General features: G+C 44.5%; 1 protein-coding gene across 1 annotated transcript in view; it reads left to right on the top strand.

The window, feature by feature from the left end:
• LOC129708702 (endosome/lysosome-associated apoptosis and autophagy regulator 1-like) overlaps positions 1-23,993 on the top strand; it is a 47,256-nt gene extending 23,263 nt beyond the window's left edge. The window contains 13 exon segments of the mRNA XM_055654639.1: positions 449-539; positions 2,015-2,120; positions 2,957-3,010; positions 3,012-3,095; positions 4,069-4,332; positions 6,019-6,192; positions 6,282-6,462; positions 8,154-8,253; positions 9,161-9,262; positions 11,317-11,443; positions 15,889-16,067; positions 18,480-18,645; positions 22,950-23,993. Of these exon segments, the coding sequence (XP_055510614.1) occupies positions 449-539; positions 2,015-2,120; positions 2,957-3,010; positions 3,012-3,095; positions 4,069-4,332; positions 6,019-6,192; positions 6,282-6,462; positions 8,154-8,253; positions 9,161-9,262; positions 11,317-11,443; positions 15,889-16,067; positions 18,480-18,645; positions 22,950-23,018 (1,697 nt within the window). The 3' untranslated portion in view covers positions 23,019-23,993.
• Positions 23,994-25,665: the final 1,672 nt, after the last annotated feature.

The following is a 25,665-nucleotide window of genomic DNA, read 5'->3' as shown; positions in this document are numbered from 1 at the left end:
GAAATTCATGCAAGTGACAGATAGTTTGGCATTGGTCTGCCTGGACTTGTTGCCTTACCTATTCCATTTTCTCTGATCCGCGAGAATCAGGCAAAAAATAGCCATCTTGTTTCACTGTTCATAGCACTTCAGGGCAGAATTAGACCATTCAGCCCATCGAGTCTGTTCTGCCGCTTGATCATCGCTGATCTAATTTGTTTCCTCAACCCCATTCTCCTGCCTTCTCCCCGTAACCTTTGACATCCTTACAAATCAAGAACCTTTCAACCTCTGCTTTAAAAATATCCGATGTCTTGGGCATTTTTAAAGGCGAGGGTCTTGACCCGAAACATTACCTATCCAGAGATGTTGCTTGAGTTAATCCAGTGCCTTTTCCTGTACATTGACTATTTGCTCTGAGCATTGGTGCTTGTTTTTTTTTAACTTCAAATACTCCCCTTTGTTTCAGGATGGGAGGTGGCTGGGGACCATGTGCACAGCACAGTGGCAGGATCCGACAATAATTATTTGATGCTGTCAATGGCGGTTCACGGATTCAGGTAAGCGAGATCTTCAGGTTCTGTGCGGGGTCCATGGTCTTCACAAGGAAGTGGCCCCTAGGAGTTTATGGCTCCAGTGACTGATGTTTGTTTCTGCAAAGAACGGTGCTGTTTGTGTGGAGTTTGCGTGTACTCCCTGTGATCCATGGCTTTCCCTGGGTCCTTGTGGTTTACTGTAACGTCCCACAAATGTGCTGGCTGCGGGTCTGGATGGTTACTCTGAATTACCCCTTGTGGATGCGTGGAGAATTATAGTGGAAGTTTTATTTTAGATTTTAAAGGTACAGCGCCTAATGCACCAAGAATTAGATTCTGTTCTTCTTTAGACTCTAAATTTTAGGGATACAGTGCGGAAACAGGCCCTGTGGCCCACTGAGTCCATGCCGACCAGTGATCACCCTAGATAGCACTATTCTACACACTAGGGACAATTTATAATTGTTTACCAAAGCCAATTGACCTACAAACCGGCACGTCTTTGGACTGTGGGAGGAGACCGGAGCACCCGGAGAAAACCCACATGGTCACAGGGAGAACGTACAAACTCTGTACAGACAGCATCGTAGTCTGGGTCGAACCTGGGTCTCTGGTGCTGTAAGGCAGCAATACTATCACTGCGCTATTGTGCCCACCCCCCCTGATTGGCATGTGAGAAAGAATGTTATACTAGGAATTCAGTGCAGAAGATGGGAGTACTCTGAGAGCCACTGCAAACTGATGGGTGACTTGGCATTCTCATATATAAATATACTTTTAATGAGAGAATGAGTGGATGCGGGGAGGATACTTCCACTAGTAGGAGAGTCTAGTGGGTGCTTGAAACGCACTGCAGAGGTGGTGGTGGAGGAGGCAGATACGACAGTGGCATTTAGGAGGCTTTTGGATAGGCACAAGGATATGCTGGGAATGGAGGGATATCGATCATGTACAGACAGAGGATATTATTAGAACTTGGCATCATGTTTGAGAATAGGGAAGATTCAAACAAGAGGACATGACTTCAGAATTAAGGGACAGAAGTTTAGGGGTAATATGAGGGGGAACTTCTTTACTCAGAGAGTGGTAGCGGTGTGGAATGAGCTTCCAGTGGAAGTGGTGGAGGCAGGTTCATTGGTATCATTTAAAAATAAATTGGATAGGCATATGGATGAGAAGGGAATGGAGGGGAGGGGTTATGGTATGAGTGCAGGCAGGTGGGACTAAGGGGAAAAAAATTTGTTCGGCATGGACTTGTAGGGCCGAGATGGCCTGTTTCCGTGCTGTAATTGTTATATGGTTATCTGTTCGGCACTGACATTGTGGGCTGAAGGGCCTGTTCCTGTGCTGTACTGTTCTGTGTTCTATGTTCAGGTTACCATCAACCATGTTTGTTTTTAAGCATTGCAGTAATCATTTTTTAAAGTTAACTTCATTTTTTGTTTTGGAGAGACCGTGCCTCCTTTGACATTTCTCTGTGTGTTGCGTTTGCTGCCCAGACCCCCGCAGTCGGCCATCGTGAATGAAGACAACCCGGAGATCGCTCGCATCACCTTCATCTTTGAGACGGTGTGCAGCGCCGACTGCGAGCTACATTTCCGCGTGGTAAGCTCTCGCCGCCCGTTCCCGCGCTGGCCTGGGTGGACACACGCGTGGTGTGCCACCTCCGACCTGTCTCCGTGGAGTCACGTGTCTGGTTGGAGACACGTGGATGTGCCGCCATGGACCCACAATCTGTTCTCGTGTGGTCACATGCTGGTGGAGACATGAGTGATGTGTGGCCACGAACCTCTGACCCTTCCCCGTGTAGTCACGTGTTGTCTCTGGCACTGCAAAGCAACGGGTCTACGGCTACGGCACTGTGCAGCCCCAAGGTCAGAATTTGACCTTCCTCAGTTGGTAAATGCCAGCAATGCTACAGTGGCTAGCCATGCTCGAGCTGCTGCCTCGCAGCGCCAGGGACCTGGCTTCGATCCTGACCTTGGGTGCTGTCCGTGGGGAATTTGTACGTTCTCCCTGTGACTGCGTGGGTTTCCTCTGGCTGCTCCGGTTTCCTCCCACATCCCAAAGACATGCGGGGGTTTGTAGGTTAGTTGGTCCTCTGTAAATTGCTCCTGGTGTGGACGAGAAAGTGGGATAAGGTGGAAGTATGTGTGTGTGTATATACACACTGAACTTTTTTTCCTCTCGTTTATGTACTATGTTTACATATTCTGTTGTGCTGCAGCAAGTAAGAATTTCATTGCTCTATGTGGGACATATGACAATAAAACACTCTTGACACTTGACTTGAACTAGTGTGAAAGTGTGATCAATGGTCGGCATGTTCTCAGTGGGCTGATGGGCCTATTTCCATGCTGCATCTCTAAACTAACATAAGGCAGGTTTTTTTTGGCCACATGTTTTGTCATAAACCCTGACTTACTCTGTGAATATTCCAGGGGCTCACAACAGAAATTACACGGTCAGTGGAAATCTGGAGCGGCTCGAGGGGAGAAACAGTCGTACACGTACGTTATTGAAAGAAGCTCGCCTCTCGCCTTTGTCTGGACATTCCAACGCAGTGCGTCGTTTGAAGAGGTATACGCTTATACTTCTTATCTGCTCGCAGGTTGGGCCAAAATGGAATGTAAACTCATCTCCAGATCAAAGACCAGCTCTCTCGATACCAGCCCAGCACCAGAGCTAATCATTTATTTTTGCCAGTACCTGTGGAAAAAAGGCACAAAGTGCTAGACACAAGACTTTTGCCCGGAGTAGGGAAAACGACAATATGAGGGGAGGGGGGAAAGATTTAATAGGAACCTGAGGGTTTTTTATAGCAAAGGGTGGTGCGTGCATGGAACAAGCTGCAGGAGGAGGTAGTTAACGCAAGCACTATCATAATGTTTAGGAGACGTTTGGACAAGTACATGGATAGGATAGGTGTAGAGGGATATGGGCCAAGCATGGGCAGATGGGGCACATTGGTCGGTATGGACAAGTTGGGCTGTGTAGGGCCTGTTTCCACGCTCTATGACTCAATGCTGGAGTTACTCAGCAGGTCAGGCAGCATCCCTGGTGAACATGGGTAGTTGATGTTTTGGGTCGGGTCCCTTTTTCAGATTGGGTATTTTGGTGATGTACTTTGGGACTTTAGTGAGTTCTTACCAGCAGTAAGAAAATTGGAGTTCTTACAACTTCCTCTTCAGTCCACATCAATTTCTTCTTTGCTTTTTCTCTTTGTTTTCATATTTTTAGCTAAATTCTATGGCTGTAGTGTTTCCTTATCTTAAACAGTGATTTAATTGGCTGTAGACAGTATTTAAAAAGAGGTGTCGGGTTATGGGGAGAAGGGAGGGAGAATGGGGTTGAGAGGGAAATATAGATCAGCCATGATTGAATGGTGAAGTAGACTTGATGGGCCAAATGGCCTTATTCTGCTCCTAGAACGTATGAACTTACAGTATAAGAAAAATAAGTTATATAAATTCATTCGTTATTTTCAATTTCTTTTGCTCTGTTTTTATAAAATGCCACTGATGTTTATTTATTGTGGTTTTAAATATTTCAGAGCCAGAAGTATTCATCGGATGTGGCCAAGATCTACTCCATCAACGTGAGCAATGTGGTGGGGGGTGTGGCGTCGCACTGTGGACCTTGTGCCTTGGAGTCAACCTCCTCGGGATCTCTCTGCGTGACCTGTGCTTCAGGACAGTATGTCAACAAGGAGATCAGCAAATGCCAGGCATGCCCACCGAACACACACCTCAAACCTCATCACTACGTGGGGAAGGAGTCCTGTGTCCCCTGTGGCCCTGGCACCCAAAGTAATTTGGTAAAGATTTACAACTCTTGCTTTTGATGAAATGTACGTAAATGTATCCCTGGTGTGTAGAGAGTGGATGAGAAAGTGGGATGACACAGCACTAATGTAAGTGGATGATCGCTGGTTGGTGTGAACTGAAGGGCCTGTTTCAGGTTCATTAGTTGATGTCATTGGAGCTGAATTAGGCCATTCAGCCCATTGATTCTAAGTTGCCATTCAATCATAGCTGATTTATCTTTCCCTCTTATCTTCAGTCTCCTGCCTTCTCCCCATAACCTTTGACACCCTTACTAATCAAGATTCCGTCAATCCCCACTTTAAAAATACCCAATGATTTGGCCTCCACAGCCATTAAAACTAGAGGGCATAGATTTAAGTTCGGGGGGAAAAGTTTAAAGGAGATATGTGGGCAAGTTTTTTACAAAGAGGGTGATAGGCGACTGGAACGCAGTGCCAGGGGTGGTGGTGAAAGCAGATACAACAGCGGCTTTTAACAGGCTTTGAGATTGGCAGGGAATGGAGGGATATGGATGCAGGCAGAGGAGATTAACTTTGCATCATGTATGGCACGGACATTGTGGGCTGAAGGGCCTGTTCCTTGTGAGTGAGTTCACTGGTAAGTGAGTTCATTGTATGAGTTCACTGGGGATTGAGAAGAATACAAAATGAAAGTGGTGTAGAGAAATAAACACACAGTTGCCAACTATAATAAATTAGAATTAGCATTGTTGTCCGGAATTTCATTTAAATAGTGAGTTTTAAACATGTTCAGCACTTAATAATATTAGTTAAGAGATTTAATTTGTGTGATACTTTATGCAATAAGTGCTAAAATAAAAATCCAACTGTACTGGGGGTAGACAAAACTGCTGGAGAAACTCAGCGGGTGAGGCAGCATCTATGGAGCGAAGGAAATAGGCAATGAAAATAGTCAGACTGAAGAAGGGTTTTGACCCGAAACGTTGTCTATTTCCTTCGCTCCATAGATGCTGTCTCACCCGCTGAGTTTCTCCAGCATTTTCATCTACGTTCGATTTTCCAGCATCTGCAGTTCCTTCTTAACCTTCTCCAATTGTATAGGTATTGCATTTTCAGGAATTTAGACATTCTATAAGTTCAGAAGAATCAACCCCCAGGAATTGGCAGGTCACAGGGCTGTGAGGATAATTTGGGATAAATTAGGAGTGCTGGTTATGTCATCCTCAGTTTTAAAAAGTTTAGTTTTGTTCAGTGGTATCCCACTTAATTCCCTATGTTTATCCCACTTTTTTATCCCAATTTCTCATCCACTCCCTACACACTAGGGCGATATACAGAGGCCAATTAACCTACAACCTCGCACGTCTTTGGGATGTGGGGGAAAACCATACAGTCCCAGGGAGAACTTGCAAACAGGATAGAACTAATGTATGGGTGATTGCTGATTGGCATGGACTTGGTGGGTCGATGGGCCTGTTTCACATTGATCTCTAAACTAACCTAAACTAAATGTGTCTGTGTTTTTGGCCCATATGAGACACGTATATCTTTATAAACACTTGGCCATCAAATGGTCTGAAGAAGAGTCCGACCCGAAATGTCATCTATCCATGTCTTCCAGAGATGCTGCCTGACCCGCTGAGGTACTCCAGCACTCGGTGTATTTTTTGGATGTATTGTCTCCTTGATGAAGCCTTGCATATCTTCCTTCCTTAGAACCACAGCCTGTGTTACAATGACTGCAGATTCGTGTATCGAGAAGGGCAGAAGTCTTGGGAGTACGACTTCAGTCGTCTCAGCAACCTCACCAGTGTTACAAGTGAGCCCCGGTTTACTCCGAAAGGCGTCCGCTTCTTTCATCACTTCAACATCGGCCTGTGTGGGAACCAGGTAGGGAGCAGATCCACTCGGCTTCTGCACGCTTTCTGTCCAAGAAACTCCCCTGACACCCGCTCAACACTGCTGCTGTTTTATTTAAGGGAAGAAAACTGGCCTCCTGTGTGGACAATGTAACCCTGGACGAGTTCTTCGATGAGGAGGAAGGATTTGCCAGATCTGTCACGTCTTATATCTGCCAGTCTACACTTGTTCCGTCCGATCTGGTGGGATTTAGAACCGTCATGTCTTCCCATCCCATCAATCTCGCTGATCATTTAATAGGTAAATGTTTTATAAAAACCTGGTCAAGTGCCTTTCAAATGTTGTTATAGTACCTGCCTCAACTACTTCCTTTGGCAGCTCGTTCCATATCTCCACCACCCAGAGTAGAAGGTGTAGGGGGAGTACGGCAGAGGGCGGCACGGTGACGCAGCAGTAGAGTTACTGCCTTACAGCGCTTGCAGCACTGGAGACCCGGGTATGATCCCGTCTACTGGTGCTGTCTGTACGGAGTTTGTACGTTCTCCCCGTGACCTCAATGGTTTTCTCCAAGATCTTCGGTTTCCTCCCACACGCCAGACGTACAGGTATGTAGGTAAATTGGCTTGACACAAGTGCAAATTGTCCCTAGTGTGTGTAGGATAGTGTTAATGTTCGGGGATCACTGGCCAGTGCAGACTCAGTGAGCCGAAGTGCCTGTTTCCACACAGTATCTCTCAACTAAACTAAGTAGACTTGATGGGCCAGATGGCCTAATTCTACTCCCATAACTCATGAAACCCATGAGGTCACAGGTAGAACATACAAATTCCGTACAGACAGCACCCATACCTGTCCTTTCCATGTACCTGTCCAAATGTTTCTTAAACGTTGCAATGGTATCTTGCATAGTCATAGAGCATGGAAACAGGCCATACAGCCCAACTTGTCAACACCGACCAATGTGCCTCATCTACCGCGCTTGGCCCATATCCCCCTATATTTTTTCCTATCCATGTACCTGTCCAAACGTCTCTTAAACGGTATGATAGTACCTGTGTAAACTATCTTCTCTGATGGCTTGTTCCATACACCCTTAGGTTCCTATTAAATCTTTTTCATCTCACCTTAAACCTGTGTCCTCTAATTCTTAATTCTCATACTCTGGGTAAAGCACTCTATGCATTCATCCTACATATTCCCTGAATATGATTTTGTACAGGTCTATAATCTCATCCCTCAGCTTCCTGCTCTGCAAGGAATAAAGTGCTAACCAGCCCATAATCTTCCTAGAGCTCAGGCCTTTGAGTCCTGGCAACATCCTCATAAATTTTCTCTGCACACTAACTTATTTAGATTACTTCGTAGTTAATCATTTCTGCACTCTTAACATCTTAAATCTCAATTTTAAATTAATTTTAATCTTATTTTTTATTAATTTAATAAAAATCTTAATTCTTCCCATCTTCATTTTTTATTAATTTTAATTGATTTTAATTTTTATCCTAATATTAATCCTATTTTAAGTTCAATCTAAATCTTAATCTTAATTTTCCTTTGCACTCTTAACATCCTAATCTTAATTTTAATTTTAAACTTAATTTTAATCTTAATTTTAATATTAATCTGAAGATAGGCACAAAGAGCTGGAGTAACTCAGCGGGACAGGCAGCATCTCTGGAGAGAAGGAATGGGTGACATTCCGGGTCTGACTGGTTAGGGATATGGAATTCCCGTATCCCTAACCATTCAGACTGGTTAGGGATACGGGAAATGAGAGATATACAGTAGACGGTGATGTGGAGCTGCACTCTTCGCATCTTAATGACATTCTTTCTATAGCAGACTAAAACTGCACACTGTACTCCGAAGTAGGCCTTACCAACGTCTTGTACAACTGTAATGTAACGTTCCAATCTTTTCTCTATTATTGACGAATACTGCTGGTAACACCTGAACTCCACCTGATCTTTGAATCTTCTCTCTATTTTCAGGAGTAACCACTCTAACAGAGCTCGATAACATTAAGGCCGCGGCTGACCTCTTTCCAAGCGGAAAATTTGGAGCATTGCCTGATACTATCTTCTACTACAGGTAAATCATCTGCATTTGAGTACTAGAAGCATGGTTCGATGGGAGAGTGTGGAAGGGATAACCAGGGTAAAATTGGATCTGTTTATGGTCACCATCTGGACAGAAGATGTATTAGCATTGCCCACTGAGGATGGACAGTCAATGGAAGAATTCCCACATCTGAATGCAAAGCCATATTGGTTCAGGAAATGAGAGAAAATTGAGTCTACACCGACCAGCGATCCCCATTCAATAACACCATCTTAAATACACACGGGACCATTTACAATTATACCAAGCCAATTAACCTACAAAGCTGTACCTCTTTGGAGTGTGGGAGGTAACCAGATCTCCCCAGAGAAAATGCACGCAGTCACAGGGAGGACTTACGGACTCCGTACAGACAGCACCCGCAGTCATGATCGACTGGAGTCTCTGCCGCTCTAAGGCAGCAACTCTACCGCTGCGCCATCGTGCCACATGAACATGCTGAGTTCAGGACTGTTTGAACAATATTTAACCTGGATAGAAACCAAGGAACTGCAGATGTTTGTTTACACTAAAAGACACAAAGTGCTGGAGTTACACAAGCGGGTAAGGCAGCATGTGTGGAGAACATGGCTAGGTTTTGGACTTTGTGCCCTTTTGTGTATTAACCACCATCTGCAGTTGTTTGTTTCCACCACTTCTACAATGATAATACTTTACTCGGTTATAGCGGACAGTCGGCAATAATGGGTATCACCTCCCCCCCCCCCCCCCCCCCCCCCCCCCCCCCCCCCCCCCCCCCTCCTCCTCCTCACCCCTCCACTGCCTGAGATGGTGACTGGTATCAACATGTGATCAGGTTTGATGGTTTAATGGGGAAGACAGTTTCATTCGTGGGGAGCCCGATGGATGAATGACACTTTTTCTTTGTATTTCACAGATCTACTGAATCCACGCAGACCTGTAAGAATGGGAGAGCGTCCACTGTGAGACTGAGATGCAAACCTGGAAATGTTGGATCAGGAACCATTTATTTGCCAAAGTAATGACTGAGATCCTTTGAGTAATCACATTAAGGGTGTAGCCGGCACTGTCCATTTCCAACAGGGTGACCAGTCTCCTCCTGTGACCCCAACAGGCTTTAACTTCAGAGGCGTGGGGGGGATTTGCAGCTGCCGGCTGCGCGGGTGTTGTTGTGTGTAGGGGGAATCCCGTGCATGAAAGTCCCAGTATAAAAGTGCATGATTTGTGGTATCCTAGCAACCGGTGCAGATTTCAGACTGGGTTTGTACCTCAGTGGTGGTCCAATGGTATCTTGGCTACCTTTGTGAACAAGCCATGCAGATGAAGTGTTTCATCAAGACAAAAACTGACACGTCACACTCCTGCTTTTGAATCTTTAATGATTAACAATAAGGATCATACTGAAAATACAGACTGGGATAAGCGCAAAAATAAATTTGAAGGCCTCATTTAATTAATTCTGAACTTAATGTTCCATTGGTTTTCTTGGCTCGCTAACACCATTGGCGATTATAAATTATAAAATGTAATTTAGAAGTATCTGTTTTAATGGGGACTTGACTTGACTATCTGTTCAAAGAGCCAGCCTAAACACCAGCCTGCAAGTGCGATGCAAAGTGACCTCTAGTGGCAATTTCAGAACCCAACAGGACTTACAGGAGACACTGCAAATGGTCAAGAGTGTTTTATTGTCATATGTCCCAGACAGAACAATGAAATTCTTACTTGCAGCAGCACAACAGAATATGTAAACATAGTACTCTGTAAGCAATATTATAAATGAGAGGAAAAAACACACACACACACACACACACACACACACACCATAAAAACGAACAACAATTGGCCCACAATGTCTACGCTAACCTTGATGCCAAGTTACACTAATCTCCTATGCCTGTATATGATCCAAACCCCTCCATTCCCTGCATATCTGTGCGTCTTTCTAATAGCTTCTCAAAGCTCCACGATTGTATCTGCCTCCACCACCTCCCCCAACAGGCGCTCACAAACCTCTTGAAATGTTGCCTTCAAGCCATGCCCCCCAGTCTTTGACATTTCTCTCCCGGGAAAAGTTTCTACCTTACCTATGCCTACCATATCTATGCCTCTCATCATTTTATAGAGATGCTCGAATCTTGAGCAAACCACAAGTGCTGGGGGAACTCAGCGGGTCAAGCAGCTTCTGGGAGGTAACGTTTTGGGTCAGGACACTGACGACACAAGCAACTGCAGATGCTGGAATCTTGAGCAAAACACAAAAGACCAGAGGAACTCAGCAAGTGAGGCAGCACTTGTGGAAAGTCTGTCCATTCCCTCCACAGATGCTGCTTGACCCACTGAGTTTTTGCTTAGGACTTCCACTTCTGCCTTCACAGGTTGAAGTTCAGATATTCAGGTTCTTTAACTCCAAAGACATGCAGGTTTGTAGATTGGGGCGCTGGCATACAGACTGATGGGGGTTGGGGTGGGGGGAGAAGAAATGAGAAAGGAGGAGGAGGAGCCCAAAGGCTGAGGGATGGGGGAGGAGACAGCCCGAGGGCTGAGGAGACCCGCTGAGTTTCTCCAGCATTTTTGTGTACCTCAGGTTTGTAGATTAATTGGCTTCTGTAAATTGTCCCTGGTGTGTCGGGTAAAACTGGTGTATGTGTAATCATTGGTCAGTGCAGACTCGGTGGGCCGAAGGGCCTGTTTCTATGCTGTATCTCTTAACTAAGCTAAGCTAAACTAAACTCAAAGTTAAACTCAAAAATCAAACTACCAGTGCAATATTAATAAAATATATGAATAAAGATGAGAAATATGAATAATATTTGGAGTAATTTTTGTACGGGTGAGGTAAGGTTTTAAAAGCAAATTGGGAGACGGAGATTTGTAATTGAAATGGAAAGAAGGCAGTGTCTGTAACGATGTGCGATTGCAGTGTAGTAATTTGAAATTATCTGCTCCACTCATTGGACGGTTCAGCGGGTGTGGTGGTGCAGCCAACTAAGTCATCCTGGCGTGGGGGATAATCACCACAGTTTACTTTACTAAAGCATATCGTCTTACTGCGTATTGTTGTGTTCACAGGAAGTGCCAGGAAGGAACATGCGACGGCTGTACGTTCCACTTCTTGTGGGAGACGGCAGAGGCCTGCCCTCTCTGCTCAAATAGTGATTACCACGAGATAGAGGGCGCTTGCATTAATGGAATCCAGGTATGGTATGGGACCACCCCGTCAATGTGAATGACTTCCAGTATGAACCGCTAGACTGTCATGAGTGTTCCTGGTGTTAACGTAGTTCAGGCCAGAGCTTCTGATTGTTACAACCAACTGAATGGTGTAAACCCTCCGTACACTCGGTAACACAGACCCAATCTCTCTCCCTCCACTCCAGTCACTGTGTTCCTTTTCCCTCCTCCGTACATTCATTTCCCATCACCAATCCCTTTTATTTCCCCTACCCATGTCCCCTTCCACCCATTTCCCTCCCTATGGCTTCACAATTGAACGCCTCCTCTTCTCTCCTTATCTTACACCTTTTTGTCTCCTTTTCACCTCTCACCTTTGTCACAGTCAAGGTTGTCACCCCGGATGGCGAGAGCAATGTGTTCACGATCCTCGCAGTGGCCTTACAGGGAGACATGCTGGCACCCTTTCCCTTCCTCATTGTCCTTGATTATGCCACGAGGCAGGCGCTCAAGGAACATGAGGACCTCGGCTTTACAATCATCCCACGGTGTTCAAGAAGAATCGGGCCAGTCAACTTGTCAGACCTCGACTTCGCTGATGACGTCATCCTCCTGTTAGACTGGAATAGGGAGGCACAGGAGCTGCTCGGCAGTGTTGAGACGGAGCGCGAGAAAGTAGGCCTCCACCTCAATGCCAAGAAGACGGAGTACAATGGCGCTAAACGTTGGTGACCATGAGCTGGAGGACTTCAAGTACCTGGGAGCGAGGATGCAGAGCTCGGAGAATGACATCAAGATCCGGAAAGCACTCGCATGGAAAGCCCTCAATAACATGGGGGAAATCTAGATGTCTCGGATGTCTAAGGGTCTCAAACTGAGACTCTCCCATGCCACTGTAGAGACCATATTATTGTACGGGTGTGAGGCATGGACTCTCACTCGAGCACTGTCCAAGTCTCGTGATGGTACCTACACCCGAATGCTCAGAAAAGTTCAAAATGTCAGTTGGAGGGACCACATCACCAACTCTATGGGGAGATCCCACCTCTGACCGAGAAGATCTGGTGGAGAAGGATGAGGCTCGCTGGTCCCTGCCACCGCCACCCAGACATGCCAGCAAACAAGGTTGTGCTGTGGGAACTCACCCACGTGACCCAGGACGGCCAATCAAGACGATGCTGAAGACGTTGATGGAAGACACATGTGTAGAGAAAAGAGGAGCTTGCCAGCTGCATGGAGGACAGAGATGTGTGGTGCGTCCGTCACCGTGCCCGTCAGAAACCAGCACCACTGCGTCGCTAATGGTTTCAAAGATGATGATGACCTTTGTCAGTCATTCCCACCCCCTCACTTTTATCCACCTATAGCTCGCCAGGCTTTGCCCCTCTTCTCTTTTCCTGCTTTCTCCCCACTACATAATTCTGTAGAAGGATCCCAATCCAAAACGATCACCTGTCCATTCCTTCCACAGATGCTGCCTGACCCACTGAATTCCTCCAGCACTTTGATGTTTGCTCAGGATATTTGTTAAGAGGGATCCATGCCCAAATAGGTTGCAAGACCATTTAATTGGGTGTGTCTAAGCATGTTTCCTGCTACCCATCCCTTGTAAAATGCTACCTAGGGAACAAGGGTAGACATTAAAATGCTGGTCAGGCGATATCTCTTTCTATCCTGGGCCTCCTCCACTGTCAGAGTGAGGCCACATTCAAATAAGAGGTACAGCACATCATATTTAGCTTGGGCAGCTTACAACCCACTTACTCCAGCATTTTGTGTATATCTATGGTATAAACTAGCATCTGAAGTTCCTTCCTTCACACTAGGGATCTAGGGACAACATATTATCCTATTTGCAGTTCACTGCACCTCAGTTAGGCCACAGTGAAATCTCTGCAGTTTCTCTACATTGTGGATCTTCAAATGATAGACACAGAGTGCTGGAGTAACTCAGTGGGTCAGGCAGCATCTCTGGAGAAAAAGGATGGGTAACATTTTGGATCAGGAACTTTCTTCAGATCTACATCCTGTCTCCCATGTATATACAGACACAACGAACTGAAAATGCTGGTTTTCCAAAACAAACACAGAGTGCTGAAGTAACTCAGCGGGTCAGGCAGCATATCTTTCTAACCTGGGCCTCCTCCACTGGGATCAAGAATGAGTAGGTTAACATATGATGAGCGTTTGAGGGCCCTGGACCTGTATTCGCTGGAGTTTAGAAGAATGAGGGGGGGACATTGAAACACACAGAACACTGACAGGCTTGGATAGAGTGGATGTGGAGAGGATGTTTCCACTAGTGGGAGAGTCTGGGACTAGAGGCCATAACCTCAGAATAAATGGATGTACTTTTAGAATGGAGATGAGAAGGAATTGCTACAGACGGCTGTGGTGACAGAGATTGACTGATTCTTGATTAGTACAGGTGTCAGAGGTTATAGGGAGAAGGCAGGAGAATGGGGTTAGGAGGAAGAGATATATCAGCCATGATTGAATGGGGGAGTTGACTTGATTGGCCGAATGGCCTAATTCTGCTCCTATCACATTTGACCTTATGAGGCAGCATCTCTGGAGGGCATGGACAGGCTGTGTTTTGGGTCGGGACCCTTCCTCAGACTGTGTGATGAGCACAGTCATGTACATGGGCAATGTATTGTTCACGGAAGTTTTAAAGAGTAGTAGAGTAAAACCTGGATCTGCATTTTGAATGTATTTCGCAATTATTATTTTTTTGTTTATTTTCCCTGGTTCAGTTTTAGTAGGTTTATATGTCATGTGTTTGGCATGCCTGTATTTTACAGTCACTATAATAGCAAGGCGGAGAATTTGCTTATATAAATATTTCTTTGCTCGAGGAGTAGGAGGGCCAGATGGCTCAGGCTGCACCCATCCACCGATTCATTCCCACTTACACTTGCAGGCAGAAACCTGCTTACTTCACAGTAGTTGGCTGAACAAGTTGCACTGGCTCCAGGTGGACAGAGAACCACACTCATCACAGTTCATCTCCGGGACTTTGTTCAAGTCCTGTATTGATAAAAGTATCTGCAGGTTAAACAAAGCTCAAAGATTCATGCAGCACGGAAACAGGTCCTTCAACACAACTTGTCTGTGCCGCCGACGAAGATGCCTGATCTAATCGTGTCCCATTTGCCCACTTGACCGACAACCCCCTAAACCTTTCCTATCCATGTCCAAGTGTCCTTTAAATGTTATTAAACCTGCCTCAATCCCCTCCCCCATCTACATTCCTTCCTCTAGCTACACAATTTGCACCTTGTCAATCCTCTAGCTTCATAATTCATATCTCTCTCGTCTTTTTTCTCACACCTTGTGCATGTGCTCTCCTCTGACTTTTGTCCAACCATCATAAGTTAACACATCTAACCACCCAGAACAAGGGATCACCGTTTAAGGATAAGGGGGAAATCTTTTAGGACCGAGATGAGAAAAACATTTTTCACACAGAGAGTGGTGAATCTCTGGAATTCTCTGCCACAGAAGGTAGTTGAGGCCAGTTCATTGGCTATATTTAAGAGGGAGTTAGATGTGGCCCTTGTGGCTAAAGGGATCAGGGGGTATGGAGAGAAGGCAGGTACAGGATACTGAGTTGGATGATCAGCTATGATCATATTGAATGGCCTACTCCTTGAATGGCCTACTCCTGCACCTAATTTCTATGTTTCTATGTTTCTATCTGCCTATCACCCCCCCCCCCCCCCCCCCCATCTGTGTTCACCTATGACCTGTCATGTTTTGTCCGGCCCCTCTACTTTTCCAGTCTTCTTCCCCACCCCCGCCCTCCCCCCACTCCTGAGTCCCGACCCAGACGTCACCTATTTATGTCACCCAGAGATACCTCCTGATCCACTGAGTTACCCCAGCACTTTGTGTCTGTACCTCCTCTGGCAGCTCGTTTCACACACCCACCACTCTATGTAACAAAATAAAAATTGCCACTCGTGTCCCTATTAAATCTTTTCCCCTCTCACCTTAAGTTCTTGATTCCCCCACCATGGGTAAAATACCCTGTGCATTCAACCTATCGATTCCCCTCGTGATTTTCTACACCTCTATGAGATCATCCCTCATCCTCCTGCGTTCCAAGGAATGAAGTCCTAACCTGTCCAACCTCTCCCTGTGGCTCAGGGCCTTGAGTCCTGGCAACATTCTTGTAAATCTTCTCTGCACCCTTTCCAGCTTAATGGCATCTCTGCAACCGGAGGGTAGACTTTGTGAACCTCAGGCCATCATCCAGTTGATAGCAGCAAAAGTTTGTGCCCAATTTCAAATGCTCGTACATAACCACCAGTTCCAGTCACGAATCTCCCCATTGATGTGTGAGATGAAACATGTTGTAGCAAATTCAGGTGGAGACAGATTTATGTGATGTGGTTCTTAAACAAAAACAAAAACTTGTACATTGGCATGGTTGATGTCAACTCTATTTATTATAATGGTTTACAGAAAACTACCTACCTGTGGTGGGAGCCCAAGCTGTGCAAAGGAGGTGTGGCATTACCTGAACAAAGAGTGTCAACGTGCAAGACAATAGACTTCTTCTTGAAAATCGGAATAATCACAGGGACAGTTACGGCTTGCTTGCTGATAGCTACAACGTGTTATTTCTACAAGAAAAATCGGAAGTGAGTAAATAATAATGACTTAACTGGAATCTTCTTTCATATATTTAAGATAAATAATATTGGTCAAATATTAGTTTTAGAATCATAGAGTCATGGAGTCTTACAGCAAGGAAACAGGCCCTTCAGCTCAACTTGCCCACACCAGCCAACCTGTGTAAATGTTTCTTAAGGGCCTGTCCCACTAGCATGCGATTGCATGCGTCTAGTGTTGCTACGGTACCTGCCTCAACTACCTCCTCCGGCAGCTTGTTCCATACACCCGCCACCCTTTGTGTGAGAAAGTTACCCTTCAAGTTCCCATTGAATCTTTCCCTTTAAACCTATGTCCCCTGGTTCTTTATTCCCCTATTCCGGTCAAGAGACTCTGTACGTCTACCCGATCTATTCCTCTCATTTAGTTAAGTTTAGTTATTGCCACGAGTACCGAGATACAGTGAAAAGCTTTTTCGAGTGTGCTATCCAGTCAGTGGAAAGACTTTACATGATTACAATCAAGCCGTCTGCTGTGTACAGATACAGGATGAAGGGAATAATGTTTAGTGCAAGAGGAGGTGCATGATCTCATGGAAAAATACTGGAGATCAAGTGTTTATATAATTGAAAATGTTTAAACTATGAAGAGTTTTATTGTAAATAGAGAAAATGTTTCTTCACTCTTGTGAACATGCACTGAAAGTTCCTCCATGTAAAATGTCACTGAGTGAACTGGGAAGATCTTTAATACTGTTTGTTGGAGCAGAGAATATGTTCCACAGGGAGAGGTTGCAGGAACAGCCATGGGATTTTGTAGAGGAAAACTCAAAGGTTCCAGGGAGAAGGCATGAGAATGGGATTGGGACGGAAACATAGATTAGCCACAATCAAATGGGGGAACATATTCCTTAGACTTTAGAGAAACAGGTCGGAAACAGACCCTTCAGCCCACCAAGTCTGCGCCAACCTACTCACTCGGGACAAATTTACAACTTTCAAAAGCCAATTAACCTACAAACTTGAACGTCTTTGGAGCGTGGGAGGAAACCGGAGCACCTGGAGAAAACCCATGTGGTCAGAGGAAGAACGTGCAAACTCTGTACAGATAGTACCCGTAGTCAGGAGCGAACCCTGCCTCTGGCACTGTGCCACTGTGCCACCCTCACATGACTTGATGAAATAAATGACCTAATTATACTCCTATTCCTTATGAACTTATAAGTAGTTGAAGCAAGCATTTTTCAAGATGGTGGGGGGCGGGGGGGGTTCTGAAATTAGGTTTTGGCAACTCAAATGTCCTAAGTATTCTCCTTATCTGTTTCCACTTGGAGTCTTTTCTTGGATTCATTATTAATTAACAATTTAAAAACCTAAATGCACAATATAAGGTGCTTCGGACGCTTAAATAAGTATATTGTGGCACCATAGGACAGGCTTTAATAAATAAACATCACACCAGTGTACTAATTCCAGGTAAGAATACCATGAAGGGAGCATTTGTATGAAGATATAAAAACTACAGATGCTGGTTTACAAAAATTGACACAAAGTGCTGGAGCAACTCAGCAGGTCAGGCAGCATCTGTGGAGAACACGGACAGGTGACGTCCCAATCTACAGTCCCCTCTCCATGTTCTCCAGAGATGCCGCCTGACCCACTGAGTTATTCCAGCACTGGGTCTTTTTACATAGAAACATAGAAAATAGGTGCAGGAGGAGGCCATTTGTGATCATGGCTGATCGTCCCCAATCAATAACCCCATGCCTGCCTTCTCTCCATATCCCTTGATTCCACTAGCCCCTAGAGCTCTATCTAACTCTCTCTCTAAACAGAGTTGATGTGGACAAGCTTTTCCCTTTGAGAACAGGGAAGATTCAAACGAGAGGACATGACTTCAGAATTAAGAGACAGAAGTTTAGGGGTAATATGAGGGGGAACTTCTTTACTCAGAGAGTGGTAGTGGTGTGGAATGAGCTTCCAGTGGAAGTGGTGGAGGCAGGTTCATTGGTATCATTTAAAAATAAATTGGATAGGCATATGGATGAGAAGGGAATGGAGGGTTATGGTATGAGTGCAGGCAGATGGGACTAAGGGAAAAAAAAGTTGTTCGGCACGGACTTGTAGGGCCGAGATGGCCTGTTTCCGTGCTGTAATTGTTATATAGTTATATGGTTAAATCCATCCAGTGATTTGGCCTCCACTGCCCTCTGTGGAGCTTTCCTAGCTTTAATTTAATTCAGTTTAGTTTAGCATTTTAAGTTTAGTTTAAACTAATTTAATTTAGTTTAGCATTTATATGAATACTTATTTTCAGTGTTTCATAGGTTGCAGTTCTCTAGACATTTTTCAAATTCCATCTTGACATGGTTTTAACCATTCACTGCGGGTGCAAGTTTTGAACCTTGGTTAAAGTTGTGTTTGTGATTGCACTGTTTTTAGGCTGGAGTACAAGTACTCCAAACTGATAATAAATGCCAGCACCAAGGATGGTGAGTTGCCAGCTGTGGACAGCTGTGCCATCATGGAAGGTGAAGACATGGAGGATGATCTGATCTTCATGAGCAAGAAGTCCTTGTTTGGAAAGATCAAGTCAATTGCTGTGAAGGTATGTTCCTGTCGTATGATATAATCACCCTTGCTCATTACTAGTTGCTGCAAACTATATTATTTTATTGAACTTGCTTACAAATTAGTGTCAGGGAAAGTAGCAAGGGAAGAAATCTACTGCATGCTGGAATATTCTTTGTGCCAGGCGATGCATTTTGTAACCAAACGTAATCTCTCCATTCACCAGGGTACATTGTGTGCTGGTAATCATAGTGTTGATCTGGCAACTTCATGCATGTAATGCACACATGTTTGGAGGCTGCTGATCATGTGATGGTGTCACGCATGTGATACATATATACACAGAGGCCACTGGCCATTGACGTGTTACGTATGTGCCTTGCAAACAATGGAAACATGCATGGTGGCTGCCAGTCATGTGTTGTTCCACACATGAATCGTAAGTGATGCACTCATGTGTGATGGCTGCTAGTCATGCGATGAGCCATGCATGTGATGCCTGTTTGCATGGTGTGCGGCTGCCATTGGCAATGAGCGGTGTGCAGTGCTTGTTTTTTAAGTCTCCCGTGCAACGTTGTACTATCTAGACGTTGTGCACCAAAGCTGGTCTTACCTGAAGGGACGCCGTCTATTTTGGCATTGCTTCCTTGGTCTCTCTTGTGCCGTCTGTCCTCCTCTTAATAGGGGCTGCTTCTCAGCTTTCATTATCAGTGATAGGCCCCACCTATCGCAACCCGTTGGTACTTCCAGGTCACCTCTCCACCACCACCTCCATCCTCCCCAAACTCTGCCTCCTCACCCACCCACCCAGATAATTTCCACACCTGGATCCTCTCCCTCCACACTCCTTCCCCAACAATCCCCCCTCCAACAATCCCCACTGTCTTCCATTTGATCATCTCTCACAACTTCCTCCCCTCCTCCTCCCCTTCCACCTCCACCTCCACCCACTTCCCTCCCGTCCACAATCTGGTCGTTTGGATGGAGGGAAGACTCTGGTCGTGAAAAGTTTCTTACACTGGCAGCACACCAGGTCTTGTGAAGATGGACTATCCACGCATGAGCTCCCTCACCTAACCAGAATTTCAATCAGTTGGAAAACTACCATTATCCAGAGCAAATCTCTGGAGGGGAGACCAGGCAGCGTACTGAAGCATTTGATGACGTCTGCACTTTTCTCATTTATTACTGCTGTGGTTTGTTTCAAATATATTTCAAAATATTGTGGAAACGAATCTCAAAAGTTCATTTACTCGTACAATTTCCCCTTGCGTTAAATGCTCAAACATTTTGTGCTGGTAATTAATGTAAATCTGGCACCTTCATGCCTGTAATGCATGCATGTATGGAGGCTGCTGATCATGTGATGGTGTCATGCATGTGATGCACGCATGCACAGACGCCACTGGCCATTGACTGTTATCTTTGGACCATAAACTGAAGCAACCTTGCAAACCTTTAATAATGTGACCCCAGGCAATAGTTTGCCCGCTCCTGTTGCACAATGTTGAAGAACGTTTTTACATCTGGACTGTCTGCGCTTTTGTTTTTAGCCTTCATATACACTTGATCCTGGCATAGAAGAATGTTTTGCCCTGGGAAACAGAGTCTTTGACTGAAGCACAATGCCCTCCACTTAGATAGAAATGGTGAGCAATAGATGAAAGAAGAAACAAATAAATCAGATGGTAAAATGAAACTAATAATGTATGGAAAATGTTTGTGTGTACTAATCCTGGGGAAGGGTGAAGTAGGACATTTTCTTAGGTTATATGCAATTTTAAATGTCAGCCTTGGATTAGGGGCACTGGTGTCACCTCTGAGTTAGAAGGGTAGTGGGCTCTCTCTTGCCATTCCTGAGCCTTGACTTGTAATAATGAAAGCAGCAAATGCCGGAAACACTCGGGTCAGGCAGCATCTGTGGAGAGAGAAAATGTTAACGTTTTAGATCTGAGACCTTCTGGTGAAATTGGGATAAAGTGCAAAACTAAATTGGTTTTCAGTAGCAGAGAAGGAATTGGGGGGATTGGTGGGAGAAGGGTATTTCTCTGATTGAGGACCAAATAACCTCATGGGTCAGGCAGCATCAGTGGAGAAGATGATTAGGCAGTGACTTGGGTCAGGACTTTTCGGACCTGAAACGCCGCTTGTTCATTCCCTCCACAGATGCTGCCTGACCCGCTGAGTTCCTCCCGCACTTTGTGTTTTGCTCGAGATTCCAGCATCTGCAGTTCCTCGTATCACCAAATAACCTAATGTGGCTTTACATGTGTAATCCGTCCTATCACCTGGGTATATGACAGGGACTGCTGCATGTTCTTCGAAAGAGAACATTTGCGGGAAAGATTGAATGGGAAACTGAGAGGCAACGTTTATACACAAAGGATGGACATATATGGAACGGGCTGCCAGAGGAGATAGTTGAGGCATGTACTATCACAACATTTAAAAAACATTTGGACAGGTACATGGATAGGAAAGATTTAGAGGTATATGAGCCAAACACGGGCAGGTGGGTCTAATGTAGATGCGGCAGGTTGGTCGGCATGGGCAAGGTGGGCCGAAGGGCCTGTTTCTATGCTCTATGACTCAATTACGATGACTCTATGACTTGTTACGTCAACACCCTTTCTGCTTTAAGGTGCACGATACAGAGGAGATCAGGATTATTCTCTCTGTCGGTGTGGCTGCTAAGTATCCCTCAAGTGATGTTGTGAAAGAATCTTTAGCTTGGTGCTGTTTATGGTACCTCTGCCTTTCCTACATGTGTAACATCTTTATTCCCTCCCTTTTTATTTCCGTTCCGTTTCCCCTTTCTTTTGATCTGGGATAGAAATATAGAACATAAAATAGAACCCAGAGCGGCACTCGCAGAAACAGGCCCTTCGGCCCATAATGTCCGTGCTGAACTTGATACCAAGTTAAACTATTCTCCTCTGACTGCACTTGATCCACAGCCATCCATTCCCTGCATATCTAAACACCTCTTAAACGCCACTGTCATATCTCCTTCCACCACCCCTCCTAGCCGCGCCTTCCAGGCCCCCACCACTAGAAAATCGTGTCCTGCACATCTCCTTCACACTTTGTCCCTCTCACCTTAAAGCAATGTCCCTAGTCTTTGACATTTACACTGTGAGGAAAAAGCTTCTGGCTGTCTGTCCTAGCTATGCCTCTCATTTTATATATGCAAAGTGACGGATGAAAAATGTGATTAAATTAGGTAGTACAAGACAAGCATCAAACCGGGGCTCAAGGAGTGTAAATAGTGCAATGATTACACTTATTTAACACAACAACATTCGGGTGCAATACCCTGATGTAATTAAAATAGCAGTCATATTTTGAAAGATGCCAAATGGCTTTGAAACAATTTGCGTTGGGCTATTCATGTGAATGTTCTCAAAGGTTATAATTATGTTCAGACGAGCAAACTGGTGATTCTTCCTCCAATTAAACTAGTTTTGATGGACTTAAGCCAAACATTCTTTCATAATTATTTTAAGTAAAAATATTTTCATTGGTTAAGGGTTTTTAGAGTATTTGACCCTCCTCCGCATTAACGGGAAGTATCTGTGCAAATACAATTCAAGTTCCTGTGAGACTTTTATTTTCATGCAATGATCTTGTGAAGCGGGGGAGCATCGGGGGCACTGCCATTGAAGGGATTGACAGGAGTCACTGCCTCATCGACAGGAGTCGCAGCCAGCATCATCAGAGACCCACACCACCCTGGCCATACTCTCATTTCACTCCTACCATTAAGAAGGTGGTACAGGAGCCAGAAAACCATGACCTCCAGGTTCAAGAACAGCTTCTTCCCAGTGATCATCATACTACACAACAATGACCTCAAGCCGACCTCAGCAATGATCCACAATAGACCTTGTCTAGTTTGCATGACATATTTGAGTTTGCACACCTGGTAATTTATTGCATTGTTCATTATTGTATATTTATTTGTTGTGTTGTTGCATTAATGTTCCTGTAAAGCTGCAGCAAATAAGAATTGTATTGCTCCATAGTGCAAATGCCAATTAAACTCTCTTGTGTCTTGTGTCTTGACTCTTGACATTGGATTTGTGTTCAATGATGGAAGAGACTAATACAACAGCATGTATGTACTGAAAACCACATTTAGTCTATATGCAGCCATACTGTTTACTTACTAGTTCCACGGTGCACTTATCAATAGAAATACCATAACTCCATATCGGAAAATTGACAGCAAGACATGCTTTGTGAATAAGGGTGGAAGATGGGTAAAAATCAAATCTTTGTTCAATATCCTGAATTTCAGGGCCTCGATTTTTAATTTGACCTTTCTCTTTGTTATTCCAGAGAACGTCAGATGGTTTTGATTGTGTCCCACTGAAATCCTCATCGGGATCTGCAGACATGGAACTGTAACTTGAGCTGCAGCAGGCACGGCTTTGCTGCTGCACTCACTGAAGTGGCCTTTACTGAGCCACGTTTGAACTACGAGTACTGTGTTAAAGAGAGTTATCGTTAGAAAGGCAAATATAAATGAAGATCCTTGTGTGTGAATACTATTGTATTGTTTATGTACTACAAAGATTTTAAAAAATATTAATTTATGTTCAAATCTTTAAAGTGACTGGAGATTGATGACAATCATATTTACTCATTATCGGGCCCCTTATCAATTTTTGTTTTTTTCCCAGAATTGTGTATTAAGCAGAACTTGTTATTAAATAATGAAACCAAAAGACATCACAAGTTCATGTTAAAAATACTATATTCAAATGGAGTTAAATATCATAAACTTTTTAATCTGATCTAAACTGGTTTAGTTGCTGAGGGTTGATATTTCTCTTTCTTAGTCCTCGGCACATCGTCTTTAAGCGAGCCACCTCACAGAGGATCTCCTGTGCACATCTTCTCAATCGCAGCTCTTCTGTATCCAATACCGAACGTCATGTGAAATGAAACCTCAAAATCGCCTTGGAAACTGTGCATCTGCCTTAAAACCAAATATATCAAGAGATGAACTACTTTTTTCACTGTATCTAATGTGAAAATCTGCAATGACCATTTTGATGAACAGTTGGCTGCTTAACTTAAATGATGGAACTAATGTTCACCAGCTGAATAGATATTATTATTTTAGTCATAATATAATAGACTTTGTGTTGTTTCAGATAATCTTGCTGTCGGGAAAATGTTTGATAAAGGTGACCAATTTAGATTCTTTCTCCCTGCATCACTCAGTATGTCACTTGCAGGCACGCAATGGTACAGAGCAAATTTTAGCAGCATGAACACGGGGAACAGAACCTTAATGCAGCAACCTTAATAGAATTAATTCATAAGTTCTCGGGGTAAAATTAGACCATTCGGTTCCTCATGTCTACTCTGCCATTCAATCATGGCTGATCTATCTTGCCCTCTCAACCACATTCTTCTGCCTTCTCCCCATAACCCCTGACACCCGTACTAATCAAGAATCAGTCAATCTCTGTCTCCACAGTCGTCTGTAGCAATGAATTCCACAGATTCATCATCTTCTGACTGAAAAAATTCCTTCTCATTTCCATTCCAAAGGTACGTCCTTTTATTGCGAGGCTATGGCCTCTGGTCCTAGACTCTCCTACTAGTAAAAACATCCTCTCCACATTCACTCTATAAAGTCCTTTCTCTTTTCGGTAAGTTTCAAGGAGGTCGCCCCTCATCTTTCTAAACTCCAGTGGGTACAGGTCCAGTGCCGTCAAACGCACAGCATTTGGCCGGCAGGAACTTCATAGGTGTGATGTCAGACGAAGGTTCACTGAACCACAGGCTTTCAGAAAGCCTTTGATAAGGTCCCACATAGGAGATTAGTGGGCAAAATTAGAGCACATGCTATTGGGGGTAGGGTATTGACATGGATAGAAAATTGGTTGGCAGACAGGAAACAAAGAGTAGGGATTAACGGGTCCCTTTCAGAATGGCATGTAGTGACTAGGGGGGTGCCGCAAGGCTCGGTGCTGGGACGGCAGCTATTTACAATATACATTAATGATTTAGATGGATGGATTAAAAGTAACATTAGCAAATTTGCAGATGACACAAAGTTGGGTGACATTGTGAACTGTGAGGAGGATGCTATGAGGATGCAGGGTGACTTGGACAGGTTGGGTGAGTGGGCAGATGCATGGCAGATGGAGTTTAATGTGGATAAATGTGAGGTTATCCACTTTGATGGCAAGAACAGGAAAGCAGATTATTATTGAATTGTGTCAGGTTAGGAAAAGGGGAAGTACAAGGAGATCTAGGTGTCCTTGTTTATCAGTTACTGAAAGTAAGCATGCAGGTACAGCAGGCAGAGAAGACAGCGAATGGCATGTGGCCTTCATAACAAGAGGAGTTGAGTATAGGAGCAAAGTGGTCCTTCTGCAGTTGTACAGGGCCCTGGTAAGACCGCACCTGGAGTATTGCGTGCAGTTCTGGTCTCCAAATTTGAGGGGGGACATTCTTACTTTTGAGGGAGTGCAGCGTAGGTTCACGAGGTTAATTCCTAGGATGGCTGGGCTGTCATATGCAGCAATTGGGCTTGTAGACACTGGAATTTAGAAGGATGAGAGGGTATCTTATTGAAACATATAAAATTATTAAGGGATTGGACATGCTCGAGGCAGGAAACATGTTCCTGATGTTGGGGGAGACTAGAACCAGGGGCCACAGTTTAAGAATAAGGGGTAGGTCATTTGAAACGGAGATGAAGAAAAACTTTTTAACTGAGAAAGTTGTGAATCTGTGGAATTCACTGCCACAGAAGGCAGTGGAGACTGATTCTATGGATGCTTTCAAGAGAGAGTTAGATAGAGGTCTTGAAGAATGCAGTGTCAAGGAATATGGGGAGAACTGATTGTGGATGATCAGCCATGTTCACAGTTAATGGTGGTGCTTGCTCGAAGGGCCAAATGGCCTAATCCTGCACCTATTTTCTACTGAAATATGGCTTTGGACAGTGAGGTACATTTTAAGAAGTGAGATTCGGTGTTTGAGCCCAAGGTGGTTGAAGGCCTGGTCACAATGCAGAGATCTGTCAAACAAA

The sequence above is a fragment of the Leucoraja erinacea genome, chromosome 24, assembly GCF_028641065.1.
Source record: "Leucoraja erinacea ecotype New England chromosome 24, Leri_hhj_1, whole genome shotgun sequence".
In the NCBI taxonomy this organism is placed as follows: domain Eukaryota; kingdom Metazoa; phylum Chordata; class Chondrichthyes; order Rajiformes; family Rajidae; genus Leucoraja; species Leucoraja erinaceus.
This window is presented reverse-complemented; position numbering and strand designations above follow the sequence as displayed.